General features: G+C 37.9%; 1 protein-coding gene across 3 annotated transcripts in view; it reads right to left on the reverse strand.

The window, feature by feature from the left end:
- LOC146372127 (clavesin-2) overlaps nt 1-10739 on the reverse strand; it is a 66982-nt gene extending 56243 nt beyond the window's left edge. For 2 of the 3 annotated variants that reach the window (XR_014802702.1, XM_084952725.1), the window contains exons 1-2: nt 9341-10739; nt 5726-5900 (exon numbers count right to left, since the gene is read on the reverse strand). Coding sequence is in view for 2 of the 3 variants with exons in the window: in XM_084952725.1 (XP_084808851.1) it covers nt 5726-5900; nt 9341-9729 (564 nt within the window). In the remaining variant the exon portion in view is untranslated. The remainder of the gene's footprint in view (nt 1-5725; nt 5901-9340) is intronic. The other variant, XM_084952726.1, reaches the window with a different exon arrangement.
- Between the last annotated feature and the right edge of the window lie 11395 nt (nt 10740-22134).

Consider the following 22134-nt stretch of genomic DNA (forward strand, 5'->3'; position numbering starts at 1 on the left):
AACTGAGAATGAAGGTGTTGCAAAGGTTCAGTCAAAATCTAGACCTCAACCCAAATGAAACGCCATGATGAAAGCTGTGCAAACAAATGCTCATAAACAATGATGTTTATGAGCATTTGTCAGTCATCATAAACAATGATGACTGATAAAGTCATACAGAGCAAAGTTACTTCAAATTATTCCTGCTAAAAGTGGATCTACATGTAACTGAATTTGGGTATACTTCATTTTTTACAGCCATTCATAGAATACCATAAAGGCTTATAATGTTGTTAACATTCATCAATGAACAAGATAGGCTGTCTTAATCATTGGACAGAAGTGGACACATAATAGCTGAAAAGACAGTTTTGGTTTTTTTTTGTGTTGTTGTTGAAAAAAAAAAACAGGAGCGGGATTAATTAGCTAACTTAACGGTTATAGCTTTAGGCTAAGAAAATATAAATCTCCAGTCAAAGACCCAGCAGGGGGTCAACTTAAGCCTGGAACGTGGTTTGTAAAGAACTGGCAGAAACGTTGAATTTGCTGATCATATTTGTGCAGTCATGCTGATAAACCCTTAATGGCTAGCATGATCCTCCACACAATCATAACAAAGCAGAGAGTATGTTGTTTATTCTCTTTAACAGTCAGTGATAATGGGTCATGGAGTAAGACAGAATAAATGACCCCATCACTATCGCTGTCTCCCCATATTTTCTGTGTGCGTCTTGGATTTACACTTACAGGGAAAAATAATAATAATAAAAAAAAAAAAAAGCCCAAAAGATAATCCTCAGAAAAACACAATCAGTTGTGTATTGGCAGATATAAAAATGAACACAGAGCCCTCGAGGGGGCCCCAGCAGGGATCCAGACTTGCTTCTTCTGTGATCTGTTCACAATACTAAGCTACAAATTTGGATCCCACTGCATGTGGCCTACATGCTATTTCCTTAAAACTAACACTATCAGGGTTGCCATGACAAACTTTAAACCACAAACGAAGCAGTTTGAGCACCAATTCAAGAATGTCAAACTAGCTTATTTTGGGATGGTTAAGATTATTTATCCACCGAAAGGCAAACTCAACTGTCAAGCTCAATTTGAATTAATTTCAAGGTAAGTGGAATTGATTTGCCGTAGTTACATATTCAGCCTGTTTTTCAGCTGATAGGAAGAAAGTGTGGAACATGCAGTGAATTGTGGTCACAGCACTACTGAAAACCATGCAAGAAAAACAAGAGATTAACCAAAACCAAAAATAAACAAACGTTCACCCCTTTTGGTTTTGAGATTGATAACAGATCCTCTAAAACACTAATGATACAGCATGCTTGTAGCTGCTTTTACATGTCTCGTTGGTGTCAGTTCATATCGACGTCAGAAAATCCTGCAGGACGAACTGAAAAGTCTTTAGAAACAAAGAGAAACATGGACAGCAGCATATGAAGTTGCTGACGCGCAGAAAAGTTTAACTCAGGGATGCATTTGGTGTAAATCAGCCTGAAACTACTTCAAATTCTCACACCCAAAAAAGCTCTGTACATTAGTGTGAGTCAGCTGCTTTCATTGCACTTAATGGTTTAAAGATTCACAACCAAACCTGCTCAGACTGAAGTGACTCACTGACTGTTTAACAGTATTCAGATCTCTCTCTGAGTGTGTGGGAATGATTCAGGCTTAATTCTGCTGTACAGAGGCTGAAATTCAATATTTAATGCATTTGCTAGGTGTTTATTTGGATTAAAAATTATTATTTGGGGAAAATTGTGCCACAAATGCAATTTATATGCACCTAACTTGCAGCACGATCCTTCTGACTCTTAAAGTCTTCTGACTTTTAAACAAGAAAAGTATGTAGTTCAGGTTTTAAATAGTGGTATGTGTATTCTCCTTATTATCATTTAGCAAAATTTACAAAAACAGAGAAAACTACATTTGTAGGGTCCTATGTATTTTTAGCTGTGAATTAATACATATTTGTGGCTCGAATGAATATTCAACACACCAGGACAGCATTTGTTTGTGTGACTGAGTCAAAACAAACAAGTGTAAGAGTGTACTCGTGTTATTCAGGAACATATTAAGGTGGCACAATGATGGATTTTTTAATATTGTTTAGGCTTTAATGTAGCTCAGTGGGACAAAGAAATAAAGCATATGAGGCACGGGACACATGCACAAACACAATAACTGTTCGTAGGATACATTGGTACTTTATGGCATTTGCGGTAATTAAAAAAAAATGCTGACAATAGGAAAGTAAAGGCCATAGGCCATCAGAAATTATATTCTTCTTTTCATATCCTGAGAAAAATAAGACTGAATTGATCACCACAGCCATTTCAATTTCAGTGTCTAGTTTTTCTTTTTGCATTTTATTTCTCAAAGTAAAACCAATTAAACCACCTTATCGCACCTATGTTCTTTGTTTTCTGCACCAAGCGACGAGCATCCATTCGGCCGAGCAGTCGCACAGTTAGGAATGACTCAGGGCTCAGCTAATAGCTCCCATCAATAATTCAGGCTCTAATCTGTGTCTGGAGAGCCGTCAGAAATGTGTTATGTATGGACTCATCACAGTGATGCACTGGCTTGAGTCTACAGTTATTTCCTCCGCTTGAAAAAAGGGAGGATTTTTCCCTCACCAACATACCACATCAACTGTGTGCTGACAGCAGAAAACGAATGTTTACAGAAAGTGGAGGAGGTGGAAAGGAGCATCAAAGTATCCGGCTAAAGAAGAAATGCACTTTGCTAACGTCTTTGTCTTTGTGGGGATTAGTAGAAATGTGACTTTAGGGAGCATAGTTCAGTCTCTTCTAAGAAGAATTGCTGATTAGTTTGCAAAATAGCAGGATTTTGCCAACTAGTGACAATAAGACTAGTCACCTATATTTAGACCAATGAGAATTTGGCCAGATGGAAGTATGTTGACCAAACAACTGACCAGTGAACCCTGAGACTATCTCCAACACATAATTCATAAGAAAAAGCAAAGGGTTAATGATAATTAATTAATTAATTCTATCATTATAATGAATAAAAAAGTGTATAATTCTGTATAATTTGGTACAAAGCCATGATATTAACATTACCAGACCACTGCAACCCTAACCACCCTAATATACACGTAAATACACACAACACTTAAAAAATGCTTTTAGGCATGTAAACAGCTCAGACTGTTCAGACTGCTATAAGCTGATAAGAGGGCAACAGTAACTCAAATAACCACTCATCACAACCAGAAGAGCATCTTTTAACATACAACACATCAAACCTCTAAGAAGATGAGCTACAGCAGTAAAGTCCACACCATCACACTTATCAGTTTTGAACAGGAAACTCAAGCTGCAAGTTACACAGGGTCACCAACACTGGATGAGAGAAGCTTGGAAAAACATTGTCAGGTCTGAGAAGTTTTGATTTCTGCTGTGACATTTGGATGGTAGTCAGACTGTGGTCTAAACAACATGAAATCATGGACCCATCCTGCCCAGTTCTGATGTTGGATCTTGGCACATTTTGGGCCCTTTGCACCACCTGAGCATTGTTTAAATGTCACAGCCTACCTCAGTATTTTTGCTGACTGTTTCCATCCCCTTCTGACCACACTGTACCCATCTTATGACAGCTGCTTTCAGCAGGATAACACAACATGTCATAAAGGTCAGATCATCTCAAACTGGTTGTGCCTGACAATGAGTTTGCTGTACTCAAATGGCCTCCAGTGTCACTAGATCTCAATCCAACAGAGCACATTTAGGGTGTGGTGAAATGGGAGATTCACATTGTGGATGTGCAGCCAGCGTTTATGTGGCTCAACACTTTTTTGAATCTATGCCATGAAGAATTGAAGCAGATCTGGGAAGGTGAACTTAACAAACTGTCCACTGAGTGTAAATTATACAGTGAGAATTTCATGTTACTGATCAATGTTTCCTGTCATTATTTGAAAGAAAATCTTCTGTTTTCGGCTTGTTTTCCAGAATATCAGAAGCACTGGTTCAATCATTCAAAATGTAGCTGCGAAAAGTCACCAGTCATTACAGTACTGGATGATTTCTACATTTTATTTCTCTCTGAAGTGAAACATATATATTATCATCATGCTCAAATCCCTAAAATCACAGGTAACACGACCAACAAGTCTCCCATGGACCAAACAACAACAGCTGTTGCTATGGAGGCCTTTTACACAGTACCAACTACAAAGGTAAGGTAATTTGATAACCGTCATTACTCTCAGCCTTCTTTATATTCAAAAGAGGGTTTGATGCAGGTCCTGTTTATCAGCAGCAACATTAGATTTTTGGAAGGTAAACACTATTCTCACAGAGGTATACGGAAATCTTCTGTCGTACTTGTTTTACCCTCAGGGAATTTGCAAGAAAAAACCACAGGATGCAAATTAAGTGTAAAATTCAAACGATGCAGCTGTGACACTTTGGTATCCATCACAGACATATCAGGTAATTTCTCAGACCACGCTGCGTCTCACTCAACACTTCCCTCAAGAAACACTTCCCCTTAGATTTCACTTTGACTAATGGGGCTCAACACAAATTGGCAGATGATTCACAGAGATGTCGAGAAAGCAATAACAACCTCCCTTATCTATGTACACACACACACACACACACACACACACAAATTTTTCCAAGATTTCAGAGAACATTACATTGACTTTCATTTAGTTCATTCAGAAGTAACTCTTACTAACCAACCATCCCCATATTACCCTTTGTCCTAACCTTATCTTAAACTTTGATGTATGTTATGGGGTCTTTGTCCCCATAAAGAAGACAAATCCCCTAATGTGACTACAGACAGATTTATGTCACCACAACATGAGTAATTGTCACCCAAACACAGCAACAAGCAAGACCTTTCCTCTTGGTTTTGGCTAGTGACATGAGGACAGCGCTATATGCTGCCTGTGAGTCTTTTCTCCTGTAGCCTATTTCAGTAATAACGTTAAAGGTGTTTGTGACGGCTAAGAAGACTAATGCGTTTTCATGCCATGAAAAAAATCTTAACTATACTAATATAAACGTCATATCTCACTTCATTTCTCTGTTTACACGATAAAAGCTGGAATACCACCTCTTATTAGCAAACTGACAACCAGTAAAAATCACTTTTTTTTACATCATCTACCTGCCAAATGAGGCTTGAAAAGAAGAAGAAGAAGAAGAAATACCCAGCAGTGCGTAATCAAAATGGAAATGTCATTATTTTTTTCCTCATGCGATTTAAAGAAGCTCACAGCTTTAACACGATGCTTGACTTGTTCCTAAGTGGAACATTTCGACTGCAGAGAGGATGATGGAAAGAGGGCTGGAGGTTTGTTCCGGTGCTGTAGCAAAATCAAAAATAGTACTTTAGAGACAAGTAAAGCTTACGATTTTACAGAAGAGGGAAAATAAAGTTGGTCAGGGACAAGACTGTAATTGTAGAAGCTTAGAATATAGGATATTTATCCTATTTACTATATTAATCAGTGTATAAGTTGCTAAATTTTTGCTCTAGTGTCAAATATATTCAGGAAATAAGAATAATTTGCCACTAACATATTAGGACATTCGATATGATTGTAAAGTGTGAAACAAAATGAAACTAAAGCTTTTCATACAGGATTTAAGAACAATTCTGGTTCAGGATCAAATAAATCATTTTTATGTTTCGGGATGCAAACTGCAGCTCTGGAGTCAGAGTCAGATCTAACCCAGCTCCTTACCTGTAGTCCCTCAATCGCCAGTCGCAGCATGCTGGGAGTCAGTTTGGATGCCTGCTTGAAGGTGAAGTTACTCCAGTCAATGATGAGGATGAAGCCGTTGACCTGCAGCTCGGGATCTTCTATCATAGATTCCAGTGACAGCAAGATAGCCCTCAGTATGTCCACAAACGTGTATCTGAGACGAATGTAAGATAGCTTTTAATTTAACAAAATAGCAGAACAGATTTGACAGTCATGAAGAGAAATGAAAAAAGTATATATATTGAGGGTTTGACGAGCTAAGGAGAAGTTGAAAATATCAAACATCTCCCAGCTACACTTTCTCAAATTCGAGGATTTATTGCGGCATTTGATTGTAAGATAAAAAAAAAAATCTCTGGTTTGAGTTCTGATTAGACGGGTCAACACTGCGGACATCAAACTCGCTCATGACAAACTTTGATAAAGCCTTTGACATTTGCTAACATTGACTAAAGAATTTATTAAATCAAAAATGTTACTTGAATCAGTTAAAAGAAATCATTAGCAGCATCCCCAGACAAGAGTGCTGAACTGCCCTCATTCATAAATCTCATGAAAGAGCTGTAGACGGTATCTCTGAATCAGCCTGACACAACTTTGTCAGTAAAATTTATTGATAACCTTCACTCAATTTAATTTGGTCATGAATTAATTATAAGTCTTTAGTTCCTTTGTGCCACAAAATGGTTGTGAAAAAGCTAAAATGTATCTGCTGGGTGTTTTCAGGGACATTTTAATTGCTGTCATTGGTGACTGTGTGGTCCCTGGTGCTACTTTCGTCCATCCCTGTGGGTTTTCATCCAGCTGATACCTCAGATGCTTCACGTACCTATTTAACACTTGTGCTTTTTTTACCTGTTTGTTGTTGCCCTTCATTATCTTATCTCGCTCTTCATCTTTCTCTGCTTCCTTATCAAGAAACCTATTGCCTTAGTCTACAGATAATGTACTTTTTAATTAGCTTATCAGGCAGCAAAACAGATGTCCTTTTCATAATTGCGGGCACAAGTTGAGGCGTATACTAGTTGAGTCTACTAATAATATATCCAGAATATCCAACATAGCTTTTAAGTCTTTCTAAACTGCACTGGACAGAAACAAAAGCATAACATGAAACACCCAGACAGATTTCACAAACTGATTCATGTTCAGAGAGGAGCGATCAATCATTTATTTTATTTTAATCTTATGAATGTAATTAAAACTTGCAAACTTTTTCTACTTAACACCACACTAAAACATAAAGATTTTATCACACTATGTGTAGTTTATGTGATCAAAGTCATGCCAAAGCGAGCTAGATCTAGAGATAAATCTGTCGGGTTATTGTTATTTCCTTGTTTTTTATTAGATACACGGTAAATTATTTGTTGTGTAATCAGAGATATGGAACAGATGGTGGACGTCTCTACAGATTCTGGTTATATGCAAAACAATAAACAAGCCCGATTCTATATTAAACGAATGAAAGACTAATGAAAAAATATAACAAAAAAATACACAAATGCTGTCTGCAGATTCATCCCTAAAATATTGAGGAAATGTAATTTCAGCACTTAATTTTACATTAATTTGTTATTTTATTGACTAAAATTGTAAGGATATAAACACAGAGTAATGAGGGGTATCTAACAGCCCCTATGTTACTGAATTAAGTACTCTGGCACCACTTTATCTAAAGCGTAAACATTCATATCTAAAACCTAAAGTGCTTTGAGTGCTCCGGTAGAGTAGAAAAGCGCGATATAAGAACCAGTCCATTTACCATGTTCTATTTAAACCTGTTACTATCTGATAGTTGTAATTACAAAGATTTTCCCCTGAAATAAGCCACAGTGGGTGAATAAGCCAGGCCCTGAAAGGTCTTGAGATGATTTACAGTATAGGGCACATGAGGCATAAGATGAATACAGGATGTGACAAACACATGCAAGAAACCAACACTTCATTTCAAGGCGTCATAAGATAACAAGACAAGGCCCCAGAACACGAGACGTGGGTGTTGTTTTCTGGGTTTAATCTGGTCAACCAGCCATTAAAACATATTTATACATTAAAACTAAACTTATTTGGAAAGTGAAAGGTGAAAAAATATATATTTTATGGCCATTGCAAAGAACTAAATTCAACTTAACATCAGCTTTTCATCAACTCATGGTTACCCACTCTTAAATTCTCTGTTGATTATACCGAAGGTCTGAATGGTTCGCAAGGATTAAACTAAAATTGGGTTAAATTTGGTTTAGACAATTATTTAGACATACAGATCACACCTAGCCTTTTTTATTTCTTCAAATAAGCAAACTTTAAAAAATATATATTACTGGCCCCAAGAAACAGTTTAAATCTGCTGAGGAGATTGCAGAGGTATTGAGAACGATGTACCATTTTAACCAAATTTAGATGTAAACATTTTTGTAGCCATGTCAACAAAGTGAGAAAATGCCTGTAAAAACTAATTTTAGTATTTTTCAGACATCTATAAAAGTCTTTTTGGTGTCTGTTAAACTGCTTTTTACTGGATGGGAAGGTTCTACTTTACAATCATGCAAACATGCTGAATATATTCACTGTTTAGTTTGAACATATTAAGTATGCTAACTTTGTTACTTAACAATAAATGCAACAGAGCCTGTATAAATCTTATTTCAGTCAAAGACATTCAAAAATAAAACTGATCAGTGTAACTTTAGTTTACTGCCTGACATTATTTGGTGATAAACCAAAGTAAACTGCAAGGAACACAAAATTCTGCCTGTGTTGTATCTACAAAATAAAGAGTTGATCACCAAAATCGAAATCAAATTGAAAACAGTTCATCCTGAGGGAGACATACAGTCACATCTTCAATGGCCTGCTAAGCTATTACAGCTCAGTTTTTTTTTTTTTTTTTTTTATAGTTGTTTGGATATTTAAGTCTGGGGCAAAACTGTAGACCAGGTGACCAAGGGATAGAGCCATTTCCCCAGCTTGGGTAAAAAGACTAAAAACCATGCAGCCAGACTTGAGAATATTTGACATTGTGTGTTTATGCTGAAATAAATTATAAATAAGTACAAACTGTACTGTACACCCTCCCCCCTGTCCACAGACCTCTGGTGTGAGGCTGTGCTTTGTGATTTGGGATAGGCTACCTTTCAGTCCTCATTAAAAAAAAAGTATTACGCTTCATCATCACACTGTAGACAGTGTGCTGTGACTGGACACAGCCCAGACAGCACCTTTGGGATGAACTGGAATGCTGACCCTGAGCCAATTAGTCCAACATCAGTGGGCCACCTCATTAAATGTCCTCCCATCTTAAAATCCTTGCCAGGAAATGAGCTCAGCATTTACACAGTGTATGGGTGATATATATGGATATTTAGCTACATGTGTTTTTATTATTTTGGATTTCCTACGTTTATTTTAATATTTCTATAAAGATTATTTAGTTGGTTAAAGAGTTCTTGTAGTTTCCTAGTAAACAACGGCTGTGTGGTGCTGAATAGACAGTTCCATAAAACACTCTCCACTTTATAAAGATTAAAACACTGATTTCTACTCTCCAAAAGCCCTTTTTTCTTCTCATTAATAACAACTCCTCTTTGTTACCTGCTCTGGTCCCAGTTGGCAGCGAACAGGACCAATATTTTCCTGCCATATCTGTCCAGATTGGAGAGCACGCCAGGGAAACCATCCTTCAGGGCCTGCTTAATGCCCGGGTCAGTTGCTTTCAAGTTCTTGAACATGTCTAGGTTTTGCTGTCTGTACTCAAAATACTGTGCCAGCAGCCGGAACGCCTCGAAGTGATTGAATTTCCTGGCTCGGAGGAATCTGAGGATAAACGCATCGTCTGTCCTGAGGAACCCGATGTCCGGTCTGGTGATGATCATGTCCCTGACCTCCTGGATGTCCTGGTGTAAAGTCTCAGGGTTTTCTTTCAGCTCTACCTTGGCCTTCTCCAGGGTCTCTGGAGACAAACCAGCCTGTAAGTGAGTCATCTTTTGCAACAGCTGTCCCTCCACGGGGGATCACACCACACCAGCTTCCAATGAAACACCAGTACAAATGGTTACCCCCGGAGCAGCAACAGGGTAAGAAAGTATACTGAAGTGTTTTCTTCACGCTTTCCTGATCAGTAGCTGACTTCAGATGGAGGCCTGCTGCTCTGTAGACGTAATCCACCCTGAACTGGCACACACGCAGCTGCTATGATGCTCCTGTGATGCATAATCAACATATGGGCCATTCACTTTTTGCGCACAGAAAAAAATTCAGTTCCACCACAAAAAATTCAACTTTATCACAATTTCCCACCATGTATATCATGAATCAGGTCCTCCAGCCTTCAGGCGGTACATCCAACGTGCTGATCCGGGCGGCCTGAGCTCGGAGTCGACAGACAGCCGCTTCCCTCCATGTCAGAGCCTCTCCTCTCTTTCTCTCTCTTTCTGTGGCACAATGACGACGACAGCATCACCGACTCCCCGGCGTCGCTCGCGGCGGCCAGGCAATGCGGCACGACCCTGCAGCAACCTGCTATATCATCATCATCATCATCATCCCTCCGCCTTCACAACGCATCTCCATCCGCCGACCGACCAATACTGGTGCTGGTGCTACTGGTGGTGCCGCCGACGGCTTCGCCACAGTCCAATCGAAGCAGATTTGGCCGCTTTTTTCTGCGTCTACATCCCAGTTTTACTGATCTCCGCTGCTCGTCCACATAACCCAAAAACTGGGTGTAAATTTAGGTTTCTAATAATGTTCATGAAAGCCCCAAAAGAGGGAATCCAGCAGCACAGGTGTCCCGCAAGGTTTTGTTCCCCTCCTGCCTCCGTTTTTTTTTTTTTTTGAAAGGGGTGGGGTAGATGTTTGCGTGGGGGGGGGATTGCCGTCTCCGCTCAGCCTGCTGCTGTTGCTGCTGCCGTCTGTTCGCCGGGAAAGTGACTGACAACAAGAGTCTGTGATCCGGTCGGTGTACGGTCGCCACCGGCGGGGGGGAAGGGGAAAAGGGGTGGGGGTAGAGTGTAAGATGGAAAGACAACAGATGCAACGAGGAACGAAGGGAGGGGAGAGAGGGCCAGGTGGCAAAGAGATGGAGAATAGCTGTAAAAAAGGATGCTCAGCGGAGGAGAGAGCAGGCAACTCAAATGAACGGGTGTAGGGCAATAAGATGAAGGTAAATGCTGAATACAGGGAGGGGTTCTGGGCTTTGGAGGCCCGACGGAAAGTTAGGAACCTCTATGTCACCCTTTTCTTTCTCTGTTTCACCTTAAAGAACCGTTTGTGTGCAGGTTTTATATCTGAAATTATGCACAGGTTAACTTTAATTTGCATTTAACTTTAAATTTAATGTAATTTTTGATGAATAAAATGATAGAAAATGTGCTGTAGCTTTATATTTTTCCTCACCTTTCTGGGATTTCATAAGAAATATGAACTAAGAATAATAATGAAGACTTCACTGAATTAAAATCGGTCCTGTCACAAAGCCATCCTGTCCTGGGTTCTTGTTTGTCTGTGTTTTCTGTACATTTTTATCTCCATACTGTATATCACATATGTTCTAAAGCTTTCTAAACACTTTTTATAAAAAAAAAAAACTTAAAGTGTTTGATATTTCATTTACATTTCATGTGAAATCAATGCAAGTTTTAAGGTAATTTATTAAATGTCTTAAATAAAATATGCATTCACTCATTAAATGCTATTTGGAAGAATGTAACCTCGTCCATGGGTTATTTAAATTCCCCCAAAACATCAAAGAATTGACCTACAAACCCTCCCATCTGCTCATGGTGCAGTTTGAATTTGTAGAGTGAACCTGTTTTTTCACAAGTTGCATTTTAGAGTTATGTGTTATCTACAGCAGAAAATAAGAATGACAGTGCATCAAATATAAAATCTGTTAGTGTCATGAGGATAAGGGAAGAGATCACTGCTAAATCTGGCGACATGAATGCAAACAGCAGGCTTTTCCACCAAAACAACCTCAGCTTCTAAGCATGAGTTCAGTAATTCATTTCCCCTTTTGCTCTGATCATTCCTGGCTTTTCTCTGCCATCGTACACGAAATGCATTAAATTCTTCCTGCAGAAGAATTTATGGCACCATCAACTGCCTCATTAACTCAAAATATCACTCACATAACAGCTTGTTTTAGTCTGTTTTTAACATATTCTTTTGTAGGTTCATGTCTGCCTGGGGGAGGTCTCACACTAGAATAAAGCAACAAGGAGCTGGACAAAAGAGGAAGGTGTTAGTTAGAAAGATGCAAGAATGGACAAATTATGAATTATTATGTTACTTATTTATTACTTGTGTTGTAAAACAGGTCGTATAGTACATGGCTGTTTGTTGTTTTATGACTGAAATGCTGTTGATAGTTATAATAGTAAGCTAGAGGGTTGTATGGGGGAAGGGGAGTGCAAATGAATAGATGAATGTGGAGAGTGAAGTTGGGTGGGGGGTGACAGGGGTGACACCTGCTCATTGCTGACCAGACAGCTGCACTTTAACAAGCTGAATTAATTTCTATTGTATCTGCCTGCTTGTCTCTCTGCCGGTTTAGTGTGTCACTGCACACGGTCGAGTGCGCTGCCCTGTCACCTCTGCTGCTGCCTGCAAAAGCAGCACAGTCATGACAAAAATGCAACACATGAAACAAGTAGAGAGTATCTGTACTGCTAAGTTCATGGCTACAAAAGGAGAATAAAGTGTCCTTTTGGGGGAAAAAAATGCACTTAGATTCTTTCTTCTACTTGATTTTTAAAAATCAATAGTGACGTTTTTTGTTTCCTTGTTGAAAAACTACACCTGTAAAAGCAGAGCCTGTGTGGTTTTGGCAAGAGTAAACATAACTCTCTCTCACACACACAAACACATGCACATACACAAAATCCCCTAACATTTCGAATGTAGATGCATTTATTTTAAGTTCTTGTCAGATGACTTTTGCATATGTTGAATCTGAAGTCAGCAAATCAGCAAAGCATCACATCCATATGCACCACTTTCATGCTTTGATGTAATTTTACAAGTTTAGACCATCCGTGCTTGTGTTTTTATAAGGTTGTGCATTTTAATTATGGGTTTTCAAAAGTTGTGATGACTGTAGAAAGCCAGAATATGACTTGATATGGCTATGAATATGACACCTACATATAATTATGAGTTGTTGTTGGTCTCTGTTACATTTCTTTACACTCTCTGTATTTGTTAATGTCGCTGGCCTCCCTCCCCACAGGCTGCACTTGGAGAGACCTGGATTTAAATGGTTGAAACCAAAAGAGCCACTTCATGGCTCTAGATGGAACTCAGTTTTGCTGCTTATAATAAATTCAAGAGAATTTAGCAGATGGCGTAAATGCACACATCTGTCAGAAGTGAACTGTGTAAACTTACATTGTTAAAGTTGTGGTTCTGTTTTCTCACACTCTCGTTTTATCTTTGAACACTTCAGTTCAGATGCTGTCACTATGAGAGGAAATGCATGTAGAAAAAAAACATTTAGAAATGCAAATAGGTCTTTTAAGCCTTTAAGTGAAAAATTCATCTTTCAGAGAGCACATTTCCTTCTGAATTAGCACAAATGAAATGGCCACCCACTCACAACAAAACAGGTCCAAGTATGTTATGATGCTCTGCAGGAGAGTTCTCAGCCGTGCCACCTCTTGGCTTACTTTTTCTTTTTTACACTTTTTATGCTACAATATTGCCACATCACTCATGCACCTGCTGTCTAAAGTGTGCATTGGAAGGTACATAAAAAGCAATGATTGGAAGGTACCATGTTACTGGGGATGGTTACAGGGGCAAATCCTTTATGGATGGTTGGGGGAGTACTGAGCAAGTAACAGGCTCCCAGGGGAAGCAATGGGGTTGCAGTGATTGCCCTCAGCTCTAATGGGCTGGTGTAAGAACAAATTGAATGTATTGAGGACATGCATTAGACATTACCTCTGGTTTCCAAAGGCCCAGCTGCTATTTTCAGACTTGATTTGCCTTTTAGTCTCCAAGGACCAAATAGCTAATTAACAAAATGGAAAAACAAATATTTTCACGTTTCAGCTGACCAAGGATTCTACTGCTCTACTGACCCTGCAGGTGAATGTCCTGCCTTTTCTTTTTAAATGTCGGACAAAGACAGACAGAAGACAAATGTAAAGACATCTAATAATAAGATGTAAATGAGCTACATGCAGCTTCAGTGCTCTTGGCATTAATTCTCCAAAGTCTCTGGACCTCCAATACAGGGATACATACAATACTCTCATTCTGCACTTTTATCATAGCAGAGGGCAGCACTGTCTCATATAAAATCTCAGCTGGTTCACTGCTTAGTGACTCAAGACTAAATACTCAAACCATTCACAGACACCTTGTGTCTCGTGCATGACCGCATTGTCATCCTAGAAGAGATCAATCCTATAAGTAAGTGTTATTACTCAGAACAACTTTGTGCTAATCTGTAGGGACTCTTTCCTCTATGGGGACAAGTGAATGTGAACCATTCCAGCAAAAATATAAGCACAAAGCATGAAGATCCCACCAGTATTGTATTTAGTTTCTTCTTTAATATATCAAATTTATGTTGTACAGCATTTATTTGCTTTGGCATCTCAATGATTCTTTGAACTGCTCTATGTCATTTTAGGTTTATTTATATCTGCACATAGATGTTAAATTGGTGGATGCACCAGAGGATTGCAATGGGTTTTGCAAAAGGGAAAGTGCTAAAAGTTGTGATATGGCATTTGAAGCTTGAGATATTTCATTTCTGGAACACAAACAAACCAAACACTATCCATGTGACTGAAACCAGCACCAGATAATTACAGATGGGTACGTATCCTCTGACATTTACCTGGAAAACACTCTTGCTTTGAAGATATTTACTTATTTACTTTATGTTTTCCTGAAATCACAGAAAACCATCGACTGAACGTGTAGAATAAAATGACAAATACTAAACTTTGAGTCTTTTATGGCGCTTTGGCGCCCTCTGGTGGTCAATAGGACTTAATTCAATTCTGTAAAATCCTTTCTGTAACTAAAGAAAAAAGATTTAGCAAATTCTAGACTTAAACAACATTTAGAGTTCTGTGAACTCTTTTCTAGTGTGGACCAGTTTCAATGACTGAGTTTATTGATAGACTATATATTTGCAGTTTACGAAAATTTATTATCAATAATAACACTAAACACCATATGAACTAGGATGTTTTAATTTCATAGCGAAAATGTCAGGCAGTTATCAAAGATTCTTTAGTTCTAGAAGCATAATCAAAATGTTGATTTTCTGATGCATGAAAGAAAAAGAAAAAAGAAAAGAAAAAGACTGACGGGAGCAACAGCAGATGGCAGCAAGCGTACATTTAATGAACTTGCTGGTACAATGTGAGTGCCACAAGTGTTGTGATTTTAAACACCTGATTAATTTCTTTTTCACATATTTTCAATCAAAAACAATCTTTTACACATTTACATTTAAATAAGAATGTATAAATACATTTTAAAATATTTTAGTGGTACAGATGGATGCTGTGCAAAAGTCCAGAAGTCATTTGCTTTGACAGTATGCAGACAAATGAGAAACATTGAAATGTAATTAAGACAAGGAAGAAAATTAGTGATTGATGCTCGTTTTGACTTTGACTTTTGCTGCATTTTGTTAAGATTTTGTTAATGCTGTTTATTCAAGGTAATTCAAGGATAACACGTTTCATAATGAGTCATTTAGTACTATTCAAGCACTGTTTTATCCCATATATCAAATCTTAAAATGACAATGGATTATAGCTAAGGTGTTATTATTTATATTAACATTTATAAAAATTCCAGAATGACCCCAGGAAAACAAAGTCTGGACAGTTAAGATGGGAAAAGAGGGAAAATCTGGTGCCCCTCCCCTGAGCCCCAGATTCAGTTGCTCCTCTGCTGGGTGTGGGACCACAAGGTCACGACAGTGTTGATCAGGTGGAATAAACTGGATTGTAACCCCCACGGTGATCAAAGACACTCGTCAACATGCCACACCCCTTTACCCCTCTCCTCCTGTCCAAACCTCTCTGTAGGTAAACCCACTGACCCTGCAAACAGAGCAGACAGAGCTGGAGGAGGGCGGGAAGATCCTCGGGGAGTCCTGGAAAGAGGGAAGAATAGATGGAATGAGATGGGATGGACTGGATTGTGGAAGGAGATGAGATTAGGCATTTACTAGTCAGTTTAACCTCTCCCCCTTAGCAAATTATAGGTGCAATATAGCAGGTCTGGTTAAAAAGCAGCAGACATGCTCAATTTGCAGCAATAGGTTCCCACTAAAATATTACAAGGCCTTAATGTGCAGTTTAATAACTTATTACTGAGCTAGATAAAAGGGTAGAATGAGAGGATAACAAAAAGGATTGCTGCAGTAACCCAAGTGTGCAAGTACTGAAATATTTGAATGAAATATTTAATCACAAAAGGTGACCAAAGCGGAAAAAAAAAAGGTTTCCAATAACTGCTTTCTCCACTTCAGTAAGAAACAGCTAGAAAAGCCAGACACACTCTTGTGCTCAATATTAGATTGCAGATATTAGAATAGACTGAACTACGCAATCAGATCTGTTCTTATATCTGCAGCAGTTCAGCAAAGGAAAAATGACACTTCCTCTGAAGACAGCTGTGGATTCCTGAGCTCAACTGTCTAACACATTACTCATGCGATGAGCAGATGATATCAGCTGCATTCAATCACCTGCTGTGCAGAAGGGAAAGGCTGATAGGTGTAGTTTATAGGAAAGAAACCAGCACACACACACACACACGCACGCACGCACACGCACACACACACACACACACACACACACACACACAAACACTTTTGTAGAAATACAGCACCAAACATCACATCTGTTCCCTGTTTGGAGGGACACATATGACAACTTACTTTTTAATTCTCAGGTTTTTAAGCTAGATAAACACTGACAGTGTGGAGAACAGAAACTACACACTTCACTTTAGTGCATATTAACCATGTAAGTTCAATCATAAAGCAGCAGCCTATATATCATGTTTATATTGTATCTGTAACAACCCACTTTATTTGCTTGGCAATATCATTTTTCTAAAGGATTTTATTAAAATTGTTTACCTTGCTTAGTTTCTAATGCATTTTAAACGTACCTGCATTTCTATTTGAATAAAAGTCTTTGTTTAAAAGAGAGAGAGAGAAAGAAAGAAGACATGGAAGTTGTTTGCTTCCGCATTATTTGTATTTTAATAATGTGGTCATGATTACACCAGCAGTGTTAAATAGCTGGCTTGATACTTGAAGCCTGACTGTCTAGTAGTTTGCAGGTGCAGGTGAGACAACATTTGGGTTAAAATAGGGGTTAAATGGGAAGTAAACCTTTTAGTTTGTTAGATTAGAGCCCATCTAATTTTCCACAGAAACTGAGGTCTGAATTGTTAAAAGACTTAGATGTCTTTTTATGTTCACTTCAGAGGGTTAATCGTTTATTCATAATCTTTTACATTTATGTTTACCTTTCATTAACTTGATATATTTTGATTTTATATGTTCATAGATAGTTTTATAGGCATAAGCTACAACCGTCAATTTAGCTAATGTGTTTGGTTTTTACACATATACAAAAAGTTGGAACGGGTCAGTAGAACTATAAAAAATGGAAAATATGAACATTAAAGAGGCAAATGTTACTACTTGACCATGCTATACATCGGTCCACTTTCATTCAGTATGGTAGGTTAAATCACCCGCTGTCTGTTAACAAGTTTAATCCTGGTTTAATGCTATACTCTGGTATAGTCAGAGTTACTTCCTCCCTAGTTCGGGAACACATGAGCATATCTGTTGACTTAGCTTCTGTTGGGAAAGTATTATCTCCATTTTGCACTGGAGGGCTTCTGTGTGAACTTCCCTTTCTATCCACTGGTTATTTTTTATGATTAGAGGCATATTAAACAAAAGCTAAAAAAAAATCAGGTATCATCAGGTAATAAGAGGTGGTTATCAGGCCTGAAGGGTTATATGACTTAAAGCTCCAGAGTATGATAGAGTGCAGATAAAGAATAAAAGAATAGAAAAATACAATTGTATAGTCAATGTAAGTTGAAGCAGAATTAAGTGTCACCATTGCTTCTTGATTTGTCTAAAAAAAAGTGGGAAATAAATATTAAAGTTTTTTTTTCCTGCTGCTTCATTCTGACAGACTTTTATTGGTCACTTTTAAACTTCTACAACTTCTTACAGCCTGTAACACATGCAGTGACAAATTTCATAACACTGTTATAATAACACTCTTTTATTTCCAATGGCCACGATCCTTTGTTGCCATTCATAAATTCATCACCAGCACAATAGTGAGAGCTTTGTTTTCTTGTACAATAGCTCTACTCTAGTGTGAAATGTACAACTCTGGTTACTAGGTGAAATTTTAATTGGAAGTGTAGTCTCACCCATGCAGTTGTCAATTGCTGGCCTCCTTCCAGCTCATTCATACTGAAAGTGCGCACGCTGTGTACACGCACATCCACACACACATGCATACAGAAACGCAGCGAGGTTTTAGCCTTACAATACAGTGGCGCCGAAGTTTGAGAAAGGCTTCTTTGTTAACTGGCGTAGCTCCTGTTATGTATTGAAAGTCTTATGGTCTCTGCTTCTTTTTAGTAATAAAGTAAAACTTTTTGTTTTACATCAAACTATCTCACACGAATACACTGACATTTAGGGGAAAATCTAATTTGCCATCGCCCAAATCAGCATAGGGATATCATCAAAGTTGAATTGTTACTGAATCTCAGTAGGGACACAGTGGTCAAACATTTAATAAAGGTTTGCAACACATAAAGCAACCCAATGGAAAATGTTATTCATGTTGCTGAATATATGTAGAAAAAGGATATATGGAAATCTCAGATACAGTTGCCATTAAAGGATTATCATGAAACTAATTTTGCATGTTTCTTTGATGTATCACTAAACTAATGTGTTTGTTTGTAACGCTGTTTACTTCCTAAACTTTGCCTGCTTTATACTCACAGAGTGTGCATTGAAATGCTAAATAAAAAATACTGGGTCTAGAGGCCTTTCTGCATTTGGATTCATTTGATATTTTTGGTGATGCAAAATATCCTTTTATTTTATTTTTTTATTTGTTTAAAGTCGTCTCAAACTGGGAGAGAAACAATCAAAAAATTGCTGAAACCAGATACAGATTACCTACAAATGATAATCCTTTATAAACTGGACAAAACCACAGCTTGAATTTTCGAGCAAATCTGTTCAGAATGTTTTGAGTTAATCAGGTAACAAACACACAGACAACCAAACCAAATCAATAACTCAACATCTTAAGCGGACGGGCACTAACTATGTATCACAGGCAAGTATAATCAAAGTCAGAAAGAAATGTATTCATTAAAAAACTTCAGTGTTCAGAAGTCATATTTGTATTTCCAGTTTAGTCCTTTTCTTCTCCGGGTCTTTTTCCATGCTCTCTTTAAATTAGCCTTTATTTGGGTGGATGCTGGCCCAACTTGGCTCGGCTGCCATCAGAGTGAAGTAATGTGTTCTGTGGAGCCCGATTGGCTGCTGGGGGAACACCCTATGGTGGTCCCATACAAAGGATCTGACTACAAGAAGTGTAGCACAAACTCCAATCTGAGACTGGACCCCCACTAGCGTACACGCATGTGCACCACACATGCACGTATATACATACACTACCCTTGGATTGCTTGTTGCTCTCCCCATCACTGATGAAGGAGCCCATTCATGCCCGCTGACAAATTACTACTGAAGCATGAGACTAAGACCCCCCATTCCTTTGTCTCTGTCTCTCTCTGGCCATTATCGACTGTGTGAGATTTGAGTGTGAGAGAATATCACACAGGGGACCAGAACTATGAAAGAAGCATTGTGTTTAGCACACTTTCAACTGTGGCTTTTTTGGTGGAAAATGTATAGTTAAAGCAGCATTTAATCTGAAGTTTTACAGTAAATATAAAACTTTTTTATGCATTTGAGCACACATAAAAGGATGTCTTCCTATTTTACCTTTTGATGTTTCAAAAGAACAAAAAAAGTTTTCATAGTTTACAGAAACAAATAAGGAGAGAGGTTTCATTACTTATCCAAACCTTTAAAGAGAGCAGATTGAGACTTTTCTTAGTCTTACTGTTAATAAGATCAGTGCTACATCAGCATCAATCAATCAAAATACACTCACAATCATGAGGCCAATGTGAGCAGAGTATTTAGTTTTAAGTACAAGAATAGAGCATTTATAATAATAAAGTAATGCAAAAATTATTGTTTCAGCAGCTTCACTTGATATGGAAGAAGAATTGATGGAGTGACTGATAAAACGGCATAACAGTTGTTGACAGACTTACTAAGTAGAACTGCATCTCAACAGGACTAATCACTTTTAGTCCAGACAGCTGGTTTACCAAAAAGGATTAAAGACCAGAAAGGAGGAGGTAGCCTGGGGTCTCAGTCCACCCCTGACCTTGGACTTGAGCTAAAAGGATGCTCAAATCTCAAAGCACTAAGGCAGCAAGGTCAAAACCAGGGCTCTATAGACAACTAAGAGACCAAGTATCACGTGTTTTGCCCGATAAATATTGGACATTATTATTTCATTAGGCTGCATAGTATGTAAGTATCATAATTACCATATTTAGGGTAAAACTAAAAGAAAAATATTGCTGGAAAAAATCATGTTAAATTACACAACACTATAAAAAATATTAATTTCTTCTATCTTGAATGCACACTGTTTGGCTTGAAGTCCACTGAAGGCATGTAAAAAAGGGCTAACAGGTATCTTAATTATGTTTTCTTTACTATCCAATACCCCAAAATGATAATTGGTTTGGGTTTGGTACAGGCAGGTTACACATATTCATACATCTGTCCTTAGATCACTAGAGATTGTGTTGTTCTTAACATTACTAGAAGACACTAAGAACAAACAATGTGGCTTCAACTGATTAGCAAAACTTCAATTAAATAGCTAACTAGAAAATGTTGCTTAGATCTATTGTGCTGATTTACTCTCCTCCAGCAAAATCACCAACCACCAGAGTAATCTGCAGCAAGTGTAACGCAACAAAACTAAATCTGCAACCATTAAAATCAAATGGGGGATCTCTGGTTGTAAAGAGAAAGACAGCATTTAAAACTCAAACATGTTAAAAGGGATTAAGTGATTTGGAAACCTGAAGGGTAATGGTGATCTGAACCATACACACATAAACCCAGAGAGATTCCAGCTCCCCAGGAGAGGGCAGTTGGATGGCTGTACTGTCCTGACAGTAATCCTCAGATTAACTGATTGTGGGCCTCCACCAGCCAGCCAACTGGAACTAAAGCAGAAATGTATGCAAACCTGAACATGTGGGTCAGTCAGCCAAAGGGACAGCTAGCCAAACAGACAGTCATTTAAGAAGACAGACAGTCCACCAACCAGCCAACCAGCTTAGTTGCACCACTGAGTGTTTTCAGCTATTGAATCCCTCTTTCACTCTGTAGCCTCATTAGTTTTGCTTTCACAATCTCTATTTGGAAGATGCATGCTTATAAAGACAAATGTTTTTGTTTTTTGATAATTGTGAGTTTGCCACAAAAAACCTTCAGCTTACATATATGTTTGTGTTATTTCATAGCCAGATAGTAAAACACATGCAATGCTTAGATGTGTGTAACTTTGAAAAATAATATCTTTAAATATATACCTATGTATTTGATTTTATTTAAAGTGAAATGAATCAAATCAGTATTTTGTTTAATAATTAACATAATCAGAAATTAGAAATAACCTACAAAGGAGAACAAAAGTTTCCAGCAGCCCTCATTCCTTTGCTCCAGTGGCTAATGCAAGTTAGTGGCTACAACGATTCTACTAATTAAAGCATTAATATGGCTACATGATTATCTTAAACAGCCTAATCAGCATTATTTTTCTCACTTTTGTGCTTCCAATCTCAAACCTTTATTAGTGTGGGACTAATAAAGGTTATCTTATCTTAAAATTTCTCTAAAAAAACCGACTTAGTTCTGTTTTTCATGAAAGTATATGACACTTACACATTTCATTCAACACAATAACTGACATCACTTTTTTATTATTTCTTAAGAGTAACCCGAAACAGCAGAAGTAAAACATTCATAAAAAGTGAATACAATTTACACCATGCTTAAATGACGTTAACATCACCATCACTTATTGCCTGCACGGCCACACCGAACAACTTCTGTAGCCTCATCTTTTAGGAAATACCATCTATAGAGCAGATGAGAGCATGATCTTTACTTACAGATGCAGAGCAAAATGTGAAATCAGGCCTTATTTTAGGCATCTAACAAAAAAAAAAAAAAAAAAAGTTTA

Source organism: Perissodus microlepis, chromosome 15 (genome assembly GCF_051167445.1).
Source record: "Perissodus microlepis isolate ML-2025 ecotype Zambia chromosome 15, ASM5116744v1, whole genome shotgun sequence".
Taxonomy (NCBI): Eukaryota; Metazoa; Chordata; class Actinopteri; order Cichliformes; family Cichlidae; genus Perissodus; species Perissodus microlepis.